Source organism: Eublepharis macularius, chromosome 1 (genome assembly GCF_028583425.1).
Source record: "Eublepharis macularius isolate TG4126 chromosome 1, MPM_Emac_v1.0, whole genome shotgun sequence".
In the NCBI taxonomy this organism is placed as follows: Eukaryota; Metazoa; Chordata; class Lepidosauria; order Squamata; family Eublepharidae; genus Eublepharis; species Eublepharis macularius.
Window position 1 is genome coordinate 28,966,524 of NC_072790.1, and position 13,229 is coordinate 28,979,752.

General features: G+C 44.3%; 2 protein-coding genes across 6 annotated transcripts in view; one reads left to right on the plus strand and one right to left on the minus strand.

The window, feature by feature from the left end:
• Positions 1-10,323, minus strand: part of SLX9 (SLX9 ribosome biogenesis factor) — a 54,822-nt gene extending 44,499 nt beyond the window's left edge. For all 4 annotated transcript variants that reach the window (XM_054988006.1, XM_054987834.1, XM_054987910.1 and 1 more), the window contains exons 1-2: positions 10,168-10,323; positions 7,100-7,208 (exon numbers count right to left, since the gene is read on the minus strand). In XM_054988006.1, coding sequence (XP_054843981.1) covers positions 7,100-7,208; positions 10,168-10,287 — 229 coding nt within the window. In that variant the 5' untranslated portion in view covers positions 10,288-10,323. The remainder of the gene's footprint in view (positions 1-7,099; positions 7,209-10,167) is intronic.
• Positions 10,324-11,412: 1,089 nt separating this feature from the next.
• ITGB2 (integrin subunit beta 2) overlaps positions 11,413-13,229 on the plus strand; it is a 53,766-nt gene continuing 51,949 nt past the window's right edge. Inside the window, exon 1 of one of the 2 annotated variants that reach the window (XM_054976868.1) lies at positions 11,413-11,470. The gene's annotated coding sequence lies outside the window, so the exon portion shown is untranslated. Of the gene's footprint in view, positions 11,471-12,015; positions 12,102-13,229 lie in introns of those variants that run through there. The other variant, XM_054976859.1, reaches the window with a different exon arrangement.

A 13,229-nucleotide genomic window follows, 5' to 3' on the forward strand; every position in this document is an offset into this window, starting at 1 on the left:
GGCATCACGAGCCACAAAACCAAACCAAAGACGTTTGGTAAAGCGTGGAACAGCCGCCACATTTCCTATTGAACTGAACTCTTGAATTTCTGAGGCAATGAGAACAGTATGGTAATTAAAGTTAAAGCATACTTAAAAATCTATTCTCATGAGCTACTTATTTAATCAAAACTATGCCACTCAGCACAGAATATACAGAGTTCAATTATACAAAGAATTACAAATATTCACATGTACTCAAAATGCCCTCAATTAGCAAACGCATAATATTCCAGACGATTCCTAATGTTGGGATGGGAAGATAACTTGCCACTTGCCTTCCTTTTACCACCTATGATGTCAGAGACAGTTCACTTGATAACTTTGGGACCCCATCTTCCCTACTAGATAGAAGGCACCAGGGTTGAACTTCATTAGGAATGGCATAGGCAAGCGATGGCGAACCTATGGCACGCGTGCCACAGCTGGCACGCAGAGCCCTCTCTGTGGGCACGCGAGCCAAGTTGCTGATCGCTAGGACCAGGGCTCATTTGGAGGGGGAATGCCTGTAATGGCATTCCAGTACCTCTGAGCAGTGATCACATGGGTTTTGGCCCTGCCCACGTGATTCCTTTTCCTCAAGGCTGCCTCCCTGCTGCCCGTCTCTTTAGCAGCAGGAAGCAGAGGCAGCAGCCAGGCTGCTGGGGCTGGCTTTCTAAAGAAGAGTAAGCTGCTTTGATTTAACTTGCTTTATTTTCAGTCATGGCTCTTGAGTGAGTGTGAGAGAGAGAGTGCTTGCAAGCAAGGCTGCTGGTCTAAAGAATGGCAAACTGCTTTGATTTAACTTGCTTTACTTTCAGTCGTGGCTCTTGAGTGAGTGAGAGAGAGTGCTTGCAAGCAAGGCTGCTGGTCTAAAGAAGGGCAAACTGCTTTGATTTAACTTGCTTTACTTTCAGTCGTGGCTCTTGAGTGAGTGAGAGAGAGTGCTTGCAAGCAAGGCTGCTGGTCTAAAGAAGGGCAAACTGCTTTGATTTAACTTGCTTTACTTTCAGTCGTGGCTCTTGAGTGAGTGAGAGAGAGTGCTTGCAAGCAAGGCTGCTGGTCTAAAGAAGGGCAAACTGCTTTGATTTAACTTGCTTTACTTTCAGTCGTGGCTCTTGAGTGAGTGAGAGAGAGTGCTTGCAAGCAAGGCTGCTGGTCTAAAGAAGGGCAAACTGCTTTGATTTAACTTGCTTTACTTTCAGTCGTGGCTCTTCAGTGAGTGAGAGAGTGCTTGCAAGCAAGGCTGCTGGTGTAAAGAAAGGCAAACTGCTTTGATTTAACTTGCTTTACTTTCAGTCGTGGCTCTTGAGTGAGTGAGTGAGAGAGGGGGGAGAGAGGGGGAGAGAGAGAGAGAGAGCTTGCAAGCAGGGCTGCTGGTCTAAAGAAGGGCAAACTGCTTTGATTTAACTTGCTTTACTTTCATTCGTGGCTCCAGAGTGAGTGTGAGAGAGAGAGAGATGTTAATTAGTTGGGACTACTGTATGAGTTGTTTTTTCTTAACTAAAACCTCAGTATTCAGGTTTAATTGCAGTGCTGGCACTTTGAAATAAATGGTTTTGTGTTGCAGTTTGGGCACTCGGGCTCAAAAAGGTTCGCCATCACTGGCATAGGCACAATGAGCTGTAAGACCTGCAGTTCACAAACTGTGCCTGGACATTTTGGTGTACTCAAGTCCCCCACACGTGCCAGAGAACTCACATGGAGGGGCTCTCACTTGCATGCTGCACTTGTCTGTTCTAGCCTTAGCTGTGTGACATGGGTACCCCCCTCCCCTGAATACACACTAAGAGAAGGAACAGAGGGCTTTAAAAAACTCATACAACATACTGCTGCCTGCTCTATGGTACAGTGCATTATAAGAAACTGGAGGGGTAATTCATATACACACAAATTAAAACTACTTTCCTACTGTTCAATATAAAATGTTATTCTTGGGTCGTCCTACAATACTACCAGACTAAATAGAAAGAGAAAAACGTATATAGCACTTAGATCTGATATCTCTTCTGAACAAAAAACTGCTTAATGCATTTTAATAATCCAGACACAGAAATAGAAAAAGGCTTTCATAACATGCAAGCACTCATTTTCATGTTAAATTATTTCTGCTGCTCATACTTTAATGTTCCGTTAGAAAGATCCAAATTCTAAAAAAGAGATCACAGAAAGCTGTCAATAGTTCACAGAGAGTATTTTACGGCACTGTAATGAGAACGGCCTAGAAAGAAGACTGCCAGCCTGCAACAGCACCGAAGGCATTTCATTTAAAAAATGAAAAGTCATTTTTCAACAGATTTTGCAAGCTCATACATAAAGAAACACGATCCTGGCTCATAACGGATATTACTGAGTATTGGAGAAGCCAAGCATGATGGATGGAAGTGGCAGAGGATGCATTTCACTGTGGGAAAAACTCCCTTAGAGAAAGGGTTCTCTGGAAACGACCTGGTACAAGCTGCCACCATCCAGGGACTATCTAAGAGCATCTAGACTGACCCACTGAGAAGGTGTCCTACCAGAGCAGTACTACACTAATAAAGAAGTAACGGGGGTAAATACCTTACAGCAAACTATGTAGCATCTGTGCAGTCTAACATGTAGGAAACAGATTAAGAGAAATATCCCAGATAAATATTCTGTGGTAGACTAAGCCAAAAAATGCCTTTATAAGAAAGGTTTATTTTAAAAGGGAGAAAAATGGAAAGAAAAGTATGAATGGAACCCAAAGGGGACAAGCACAGATACAAGGAAGAGCGCACAATCTGACAGCACACAAAGGAAAAGCAATAAAGGTCATTTAACTCAACCAAGTACAGGTTTCTCAGATGACATTCAGAATTCCTTAGATTACCAAAATGATGGAGGAGTCATTAACTCCTAACCCACCACTTTTGCGGTCGCCAGACTTCATATTGTTCCATATGGAGACAAAGAAAGATCCAGAACTCCCAGATACTTATGGATAATGGAATCTGACCTAAGCCAGCTTCCTATGTAAAACTGACTAGCTGCTGATCCAATGTAAAACCCCATCTCTGATGTCAGAAGCTACTGTTACCCAGGGCTCATTTCGAGGGGGAACACGCAGGAACGCAGTTCCGGCAGTTCCCCAAAGAGGTCACATGACAGGTGGCCCCACCCACCTGACTCTCAGCCATTCTGGGCCTGTTTTGGCCTGGATTGGGGCTGAAACAGCCCGGATCGGGCCTCTGACAGGTAGATCACTCTGCCGCTCAGCAGCAGCCCGATCCTGACCATTTTGGGTCCCTTTTCAGCCATTTTCAGCCCCTTTTTGCCATTTTGGGCCCAACTTCAGCCCTGAATGGCCAGGATCGGGTCCAAAACAGCCAGGATCGGTGATGTCAGGGGGTGTGGCATATGCAAATCAGTTATGCTAATGACACACTTCCAGTGATGGCAAGGGGCATGGCATATGCTAATAAGTTATGCTAACGAGTTCCTCCAGCTCTTTTTCTACGAAATGACCCCTGCTGTTACCAATCAGAAAACTACCAAGACAGCAGTCCCGCCCACAAAACAGTGACTCTCAACTTCCATGACAAATAGCAGATCTGTCCCAAACTGGTTTGTCCCATTCCTAAAAAGGATTAAGTTTGACGAGATGGCTCAATGTGGAACAGGAATGAAGGCGTATGCCAATGTAAACCCCTGTGGTCCAAGATTCCAGATGCTCCAGGGAGAACTCTTGAGCCATAGTGAAGCTTGGGATTTCTGTCGCACCGAGTTTCATGCAGTCTCCCTCAGCACTGCACTTCCACGGCACAGCACTAACGGCAGCTGCCGCCATCAGAAACCCAGCACCGTGCCTTACATTCAAAGGCAGGAGTTGGCAGCACTATCTCTGCTCCCACCTCATAAGCCACAAATAGGCAAGAATCCACTAAACTGATGCCTCACTCCCAACTGATATCTCACTGGTAGCACCCTTTAAAATCATAAATGCCTACAATATCCTTGTCTGCCAAAAGATCCCCCTGAATTACAGGATGCCATGGAACTCTTTGTCAGAACCTGAGGTTCTTCCAGATTTGTATCGGCCGGACTAGCCCGCTCTCGTCAGATCTCAGAAGCTAAGCAGGGTTGGCCCTGGTTAGTATTTGGAAGGAAGTCCAAGCAGGCAATGGCAAAACCACTTCTGTTCATCTTTTGCCTTGAAACCCCTACGGGGTTGCTGTAAGTCAGCTGCAACTTGGTAGCACTTACACAGACACTTCCAGAATATGTACATGTTAGTTTGGCCCCAAAGTGGCCCTGTTAAAGCCTCCCATCTTTGATCAAAATGGACCCTGCAGCTTTTCATCAGAAACTGCGACTTCTGCTGAGCCTGCAATAATAGCAAGGTGGGCATTGTTTCCGTTTTGCCATAAGGATCATCCAGCCACAAGCAGCTTTAAGCACAGAGAAAGTACTTCTTCATATCAAGATAAAAGCGGGGCAGCTCATCCAAATGGATTTTTGTAACAAACAACCCCACCTGCATTTGGCCTTTGACGACAGCATTGGGTGGAGGAAAGCATGGATTTGCTGAACTTTTTATCTTACTTTGAGCAATATTCCAGTGGCTTAAGGGGAGCATGTGAATTCAGCCGCAGGAGCTTAAAAGCTGGTGCATCGACTGGAATATGCTGCATCAGCTGTGCCAAATGAGTTAAGATGCACGACGGCTGGGCAGGGACGTGCATTTTCTGGGAGAATCTGAATATTTTCCCAATCAAATTTAAATAACTGAAATACTGGGAGCAAAGTTAGCAAAAGGTGGCAAATACACCACGCAGAAGAAGCCTGGACCATGCTCAAGCACTGGGGTTTGTTCATGCTTCATATCCCATATTTAGATCACCTTTAAGATGACTGAAGAACATGGAAACAGAGCTGGAAGGGGCTCCAAGGGTCATCTAGTCTAACCCCCTGCACAATGCAGGACATTCACAGCTATCTCTCTTTACCATTCTTTGAACCCTGGCCCGATAATCCCTCATTTGACATCCCCAGAAAGCACTGCTGACTTCTGAAAAAGCACATCAGTCTCCAAGACTCAGAGGCACACTTGCAGCTCTGAACAAACAAAAAGGACGGCTCTTCTGGGCAGATTGTTTTGGTGATATGGGAAAATATTAATACGAGTATGGAGATTTTTGACCTCTGGCTGCCCAAATACATTTCTGACAGTACAGGATAAAATGAAGAGGAATTATGTGCGGGTCCCGTCACCTCAGCTATCCAGGATACTTGGATAGGTAGTTATGGATCTGCAGTTGCTTGTTGGGAATTTAATTTTAACTGGGAGGGCAGGAGACTGTGGTTGGTATTTAACATGCATTACGCTTCTTCTCATACCGGCAGCCTTCTGTTTCCAGCGTTTTCAAGTTCATTTCCCCACTGTGCCCTCTACTGGGGACTGGTTTAGAACTCTACTGTAGACGTGTCTTATTTGCTTATGGCACCGCCTGTTTACATATCCCGTATTATTCACTGTAGCCATGCCCAACTTTCTAGTGTTTCTATATCCATGCCTTTTAACATTTACTCATGTATCATGCAGTTTGCTTTTGTACAATAGTGCCTTCCAAGTAACCATGCATAGTGATAAAATTTTGGACTCTGCATCTTCCCGCTAGCAGCCATAAACCCAATGGGGCGAAATGAACTTACTGCCGCAGAGGTTTAGGGGACCTAATTAACAGCACCCACTAAAAGAATAAAAACTGAAGTCAGGAAAAAAGTCCTGCTGAGGCAGTTACTTTGTGTGTTTTTACATTACAATGCCAATTGGACTCTTAAACAAGAGGTGGGAAATTCATCTTCAAAATGCATCCCTTCTGTGCAGAAAAATTATTTATTTTTGGCAAACAAGGAGCTTAGAAGGGCCTTTTTTTGTTTTCACGCTGTGAAAAATGCCACCACCTTCCCAGGAAAAGAAACAAAAACTTTTTTTTTCTTTTGGGATGCCAGTTTTTATTTTTAAAAGCACTGATAGAGTGTCAAAGGCATGAACCATTTTCTTGCCAAAAAAAATCATTTATCGACTTTCCAAAATATTGCTTTTTTGGCAGGGAAAAAAAACCCCAGAACGAAATCATGCAAAAGAGAAAAAGTGAAGAAATTTGCTCCTGCCTACCTCATAAGAACAGATGGACTGTGTGCAACTGGACCATGCATAATTAGGGATGAGAACATCTTATTTGCAGAAGCAAGAAAACACACAACAGAAGGCTGGCTCTGGTAATCGCCCATTAGGGCTTTCTGTGGACAGCACTTCTTTCCCTTCCTGCCCTCCCTTAGCAAGCCCTTCCAGCCCTGAGAAAGTTGATTCTTGAAGTCACGGATCCGCATGGACCCTCATAAATCAGGGGGCTACTCTGAGAAGGAAAAAGGGACAACCTGTGAGTCCTGCAGCTTCAGGAATCAACTTACCTGGAGTCAGAAAGGACAGCAAAATGGGGAGCCAAGGGGAAAAAATGGGCAAGCCTTGCATGCATGAATCTATGGACCCAACAACTCACTTCTCTAAAGCACACCATTATTTATTTGACATAAGTTCCTTTCAAAAAAATCCACTCCCAACCTGAAAATGAGCTAATTTTGCCTGAGTAAGGATTGCAAGAGAAACTTTATACTGAGTCCAACAAAGTTTACATGGCAGTTACAAAATAGTAGTCCAGTAGCACCTTTAAGACTACACCACTTTACTGTAGCATAAGCTTTCGAGAACCACAGCTCTCTTCATCAGATGCATCTGCTTATGCTACAGTAAAGTTGGTTAGTCTTAAAGGTGCTACAGGACTCTTTACTATTTTGCTACTACAGACAAGCACGGCTAACGCCTCTGGATCCATGGCAGTTACTTATCTTTAATCAAACTTAACCTGAAGTTCAACAGCTGAGATGAATATTATTTTTTTCTAGGAATGCCACAATCCATCCTGGACAATCCACCAGCACTCAGACTACCAGGGGAGGGAGCCATTGGCAAAAACTAGATCTAATCTAGCACGGCGATTCTGGCATTCCTATCCACTGCGCAAAGAACACACAGCAGAATATCCACAAATCTTACCTTTTACGGCTGAAACAATGCTTCTTGAATCTGCATCCAACTTTTTTACCAGAGTTTTTGGGTCAATCTTCACCCCAGCAAAGATGTTTGAGGGCAAAAACGCCTGGACCTGCCAACAACAACAACAACAAAATGCTGTCACTCACCCCTTCATTATAGGCTCTGTATTGGTCCTAGATATGCAAACATTACGGATATTTTGAACAAGTTTGCTCCCTCATCAGGACAAAAGAATTTATCCAGAAGAACAACAGCTATGAATAAATGATGCTTATTAAAAGTCTTTAGAGATAATCCTACACTAATCACTGAATAAAGAACAGTCTGGGGAACCAGCAGAAAGGATACTTTATACATGAAAAGACAGATAGTTTTCTCACAAAGATCCAGTTGTTATAACTGGAATATATAAGCATCAGGTTCAGTTAAACAATTAACAGAGCTCGATACAACAAGCAAGCGTCAGTCTGGGATCTGGGAAATCCAGGTTTGAACCCCTACTCTGCCATGGAAGCTTGCTGGGTGACTTTGGGCCAGTAACACACCCTCAAGCCTAACCTATCTCGAAGGGTTAAAGTAGTGAGAATAAAATGGAGGAGAATGATGTAAGTTGCTTTGAGTTATCTTTGGGGAGAAAGGTGGGGTATAACTGAAATAAATAAATAATAAGCTTCATCTTAGGAGATTTATATTAAGCGGAAAATGCAAATAATTTAATCATAAAAGCCTTATAAGGACCAGCACTGTCAGAAGTTCAAATGGCAAGGAGAAGGGCTACTACTGAAGTATGGTAGTATAGTACAACCTGTAGCTTCTTTGTAGATAGTACCACCCTAAAAACTTTTATTCCAGAAGTCCTTTGAAGGAATTAATTATGCCTGAGATTTTAACGTCGCTGTGCTTTAATGGTTATTGTAGTTTGCTTATATTTTGCACATGACCTTACAGGTTCCCAACTAAACTAAGATTGTTTCATCTCTGCATAGTGAAGTTTTAAAAATGGCACTAACATTTGGAGAGTGTGGAGGCGGACAGCAGGGCGGTAGGTCTGACGAATAAGGTCAGAGAGAACTGACCGGATCCAAAGCTGAAACTATATCACCCATTTCAAACAGTGGCTCATGACACTCACAAAAGACATTTTCCATTCAACAATTACAATGACTGTGTTTGTGCTGAGAATATCACTTTCACAAGGAAAAAAATGAGAAATGGCACACCAGTCGATTGGCTGCCTGTTGCACTGCAAAAACACTGGGTAATAAGCCAAGAATGTCACAGTGTAGAAAACAGATTATTTCTTTACTTCATTATATTATTATTTGTCAGCAAGAACAGAAGAGGGCTCTTCACTCAGTCACCTTGTAGGTGGCAGGTGCAAGCCTAGTAATATCAAATTTGGTCTTTTTAGCCATGTGACGAGTTATCCCATAGATATGATCAATGAACTTTCCAACTGTAGGAAAACGTAACATTAAAAAAAGAGAGATTCCAGCCTGCACAAGCTCACAGACCATGGTCAACACACCAAGTTTGGTGTAGTGGTTAAGAGCATGGGACTAATCTAATCTGGAGAACTGGGTTTGATTCCTCACTCCTCCACCTGAAGCCAGCTGGGTGATCTTGGGTCAGTCACAGCTTCTAGGAGCTCTCTCAGCCCCACCCACCTCAAAGGGTGATTATTGTTGTGGGGATAATGACATACTTTGTAAATCGCTCTGAGTGGGTGTTAAATCATCCTGAGGGGCGGTATATAAATCAAATGTTATTACTTATTAGCTTTTTCTGCAATAAACTAAATGCACATGAAGGGGGTGGGGGAACCCAATAATTATTTTTCCTTTCAACCCCTAGATTGCTGTCACTAAAAACAGGGTCTCCTTTCAATAAATGATTAGAAAAATGCATAGTCTTCACGGACATTTCTTTGAACCTCTGCTTCAGTTCAGACATGAAGTTTAATAGAAATCGTATGGGGTTGGGCTGCCTTCAAAATATGTCCTGTACCACCATCTGGTGGACAACACATAATCTTCTTTCCAAGCTGCTACAATCACAATTCCTCTTAAAAGTGTGGGACATTCTGAGAACCAGGAAAATACTGTAGTACAGTATTTTAACATGTATTGAAACTATTGGGGGGGGGAGTGATACACCATAGCCTGTTTATGTAGCAGCTTACTCCATGGAGGTCTTCTGCTGCACAGAACTGCATGCAGCCCAACACTGTTCATCTTTATTCGAAAGAACTAGCGAGTTCAGTGAATCTTAGAGCCAAGCTACAAGTGACACCTGACACAGGTTGGACACTTGTCAGCTTCCCTCAAGTTTTGATGGGAAATGTAGGCATCCTGGTCTTGCAGCTGTAATGGAGAGCCAAGCTGTAAAACATTTCCCATCAAAACTTGAGGTAAACTGACAAGTGCCCAACCTGTGTAAGGCATCACTTGTAGCTTGGCTCTTACTCTCGAGTCAGAGTGCATAAAATTGGATTGCAAACAGTCATCCTAAGCAAAAAAAAAGGGGAAATTCCTAAACAAAGAAAAAAGAAAGATGTAAAGATATGAACCTCAAGGGTTTTAATATTTTTTTTAACTCCTGTATTTTGCTCAAGCACTGAACTCCTCCAAATTACTCCTTCTGGAGTTCTTCAAATTTAGTTACCAAAACCAATCATCACCAAACGGGGCGCCCTGTGGAAACACTAATCCTTACATGACTGAAAAATGTAGTTCATTATAACCCTGAGATGAGAAGGTCCCACACGCTCAAAACACGCGGGTGCTGCGGTCATCATTTCCCACGTGCAGAGGGTTACCAGATCTAGGTTGTGAAACTCCTGGGGGTTTGGGTGGACGTAGCCTGGGGAGGACAGGATTTGGGGAGAGGAAGAATCAGCAGGCACAAAGCCAAAGCAGCCATTTTCTCCAGGGGAACTGGAGACCAGTTAAAATTCCGGGAGATCTCCAGGCCCCACCTGGAGACTGGCAACGGGACACGGGAAGAACACCTGCAGGGCATCACCCGGGGCATCCCTACCTTCTCCCCCCCCCCTTTTTTTTTTTTACCTTATCGGGAGATGCGCGCGCAGTAACGACTCCCTCCTCCGCGGCTGCCTGACCAAAGCCCTTGGGCAGCTTCGGCGCCACCAAATGCAGCCGAGGCCGCTTCACCACTTTGCCCACCATAGCAACGGCAAGCCGACCCAACCCCGGTTCCCCACCCACCCCCGCCCCACCGGAAACGGAACGGCGGAACAAAAGGCCTCGAGCGCATATTGTATGCCTCCCCCCGGAAACAGGGTGCGGCTTTTCTAAAGTTCCGCCTCGCGGATGGAAAGGCAGGCGGCCGTTGCTCGTTGCTATGGCGACTAGGTTATAGCCGCGCCTGCTCTGAGTGCTGCCTCCAGACTCGGCTGGGGTTGTTACAGCAGGAGTAGTTGCCAACCTCCGGGGGTTGGCATCTTCATAATATCTTCCGAATTATAACGGATCTCCAAACTACAGAGATCAGTTCCCCTGGAGAAAATGGCTACTTTGAAGGGTGGACTCTACGGCGCTATATCCCCTCCTCTCCCCAAACCTGCCCTTCTCAGGCTCCGAACTTGGCAACCTATAAAAGAACCGTGTGGGGCCTGTTGCCAAAGCTTTCCTCAAGCCAAGCTGTAAATAGCGCCTTTTCTATGTTACCTCGTTATTCTCTGCTTTCTGAACTCTGAATTATTTTCGTCCTTTTAAGAAGAAGGAGGGTGAACGTTCCAGTCAAGCTATTGGGTGCTATTCGTACGGTTGCCAATTCTGGGTTGGGAAATTCCTGGAGATTTGTATTCTGGAGATCAGTTGTAATTCAAGGAGACCTTCAGGCCCACTGGAATCTGGCAACCCTACGGTCTTCAGTAAAGCTCTCCAGATAAGTGGCTGCCAACTGGCCTAGAGGAAAATGTGCTGTCCCTTTAATACAGACTGTTACTTACTTGGCAAAGTGATTTATCTCCATGCCATGAAAAGCTTCAGCTGCTCAGTTCCATGCATTAAGCCTCTTATTAAAGGAACAGCATTTTCTCCCCTCCAGGCCTGTTGGCAACCCTCAGGGCAAGATAAAATGCCCTGAAATAAATGTAAACCCATCTTTCTTCCTCGCAGCTTGACAGGCTCTTCTGTCTAGTATGGTTTTGCCCTGCCCTTCCTCTGGAAGTGGAGACAGCAGAAGCAGAGACAGCGGAGAGGTAACCAACTAGTTCTGCCACTTTTAAGACAATGGCCTGGTGTGACCTTTGAACAGTTACAATGTCGTATGCTTCCTGTCTCCCTATACACACCATGAACGTGCAAGTCTGGCCTGGGCATTGCTCACCCCGCATGTGAGAAGGAGGTGAGGGCTGCATTCGTTATAATGTTTTGTTCCCATTTTGTGTTTCTAGTATGTGCAATGCACTCTGATACATTTAACGTAAGCCTGGTCTAGAGAAAAATTGTATTTCAGAATGGGAAATTCTTATGTCTGTTAGAGGAAAATTTGATGAAGAGAAACGGATAGGGGATAACAGTCTTGCGTTCACTTGGTGACTTACTTACTCTCACATTTTGTCTGTCATTATGCCACATCTTTGTAGATCAAGGTTGCCAACTGAAGTGTTACTATAAAAGATATCTTAATTATGATGGTGATGATTAGAAATTCATCAGTCATGAAAACACAGTACAAGCCTGACTTGCAAGGTTGACCTCTGGGGAGGGCCTGCAGGAAATGCTTATTCACTTCTCATGAGCTTTTGCTTAACTCCCACGTGGGTTTCATCAGTCAGGAAGTGGTCGTTTCTCATCTTGGACTAGCAGCATTTCACCACAGTTTTGCAGCAATTTGCTTCCTTCTCCAGGGATGACTGAAGTTTGCCATGTGACTGAAGGGTCATTTCCTCCCAGAGGCTACAGATGGGGTTAAAGAGGAGGGCAGCCCCCTTTCCTGGTTCCTGGCACAGTAGGACTGACTGTGACTTCCAGTGGTGAGAGAAAGGGGCTACTATTACATGGGTGGTTGTGCTTTGCAAGAGGACATTTAACCTGTCTGCCTTTTGACGGGCTGCAATTCTGTAACAGTCTGAACAAGTTTCCCCATTGTTAGTGGAATGCTTTGTTGCGTAATTTATTCATTTACTTCATTAATACCTTGCCTTTTCCCCCAGTGGGGACCCAAAGCAGCTTACTATATTCTCCTCCCCAACATTTTATCTTCACAACAACCCTGTGAGGTAGGTGAGGCTGAGAGTGTGTGACTGGCCCAAGATCACCTTGTAAGCTTCCATGGCAGAATGGAGATTTGAACCTGGGTCTCCGAGATGCTAGTCTGACCCTACATCACATGAGCTCATTATCATCTTACTTGGGTGCAGAAACAAGTTTTGTTGTTGACTGAGCCCTGCAGAACAAAAAGAATAAAACTGATGCACTAAACTGATAGAACAGTGTCATTCCACACAAGAGTTGGAACCCTATGCGGGTCACGAGCTCCTTACAGAATCCCTGATACTGGTGAGATTATAACTTTTCTTGTTACGTGTCTGTGATGCCACATGCTTGCAGATTAGTGGGTTTTATACTCTTGCCTAGGTGTTGAAGATGATACTCTAGAAAGACTCAAACCAGTGCTAAAAGAGAAGGAAACATCAACACATTCTGTAAGTGGTGAGCAGAAAACCACAAGGGTATTCATGAGCTTGCTACTTTAAATGCCAGTTCAAGCAGGACTTTGAAGAGGCACCATAGAAGTATCCTAAATAAATAAATAGATCTGATATGAGCCTCCAGCACCCTTCATGGCCTTGGTCTGGCATATCTATGGGACCACCCTTCTCCCTATGTTCTACCACGGCAACTATGCTAATCTGATCAGGGCCTTCTGCAGGTGCCACCTTGCACATAGGCAAAATCAACAACTGCTGATACTCATGCATTCTCTATGGTGGCACTCAGCTTATGAAATGGCCTACCTGAAGAGATCGGGAAAGCTCCCTCTCTCCTGGCTTTCTGCAAATGATGAAAAGCTGAATAATTTCAGAGGGCTTTTTACTCTGATAGGAGAGCTGTATAGTAAGGTAGTGGTCTAAAAGAGATGCATCTGTGAAGAGACAGGG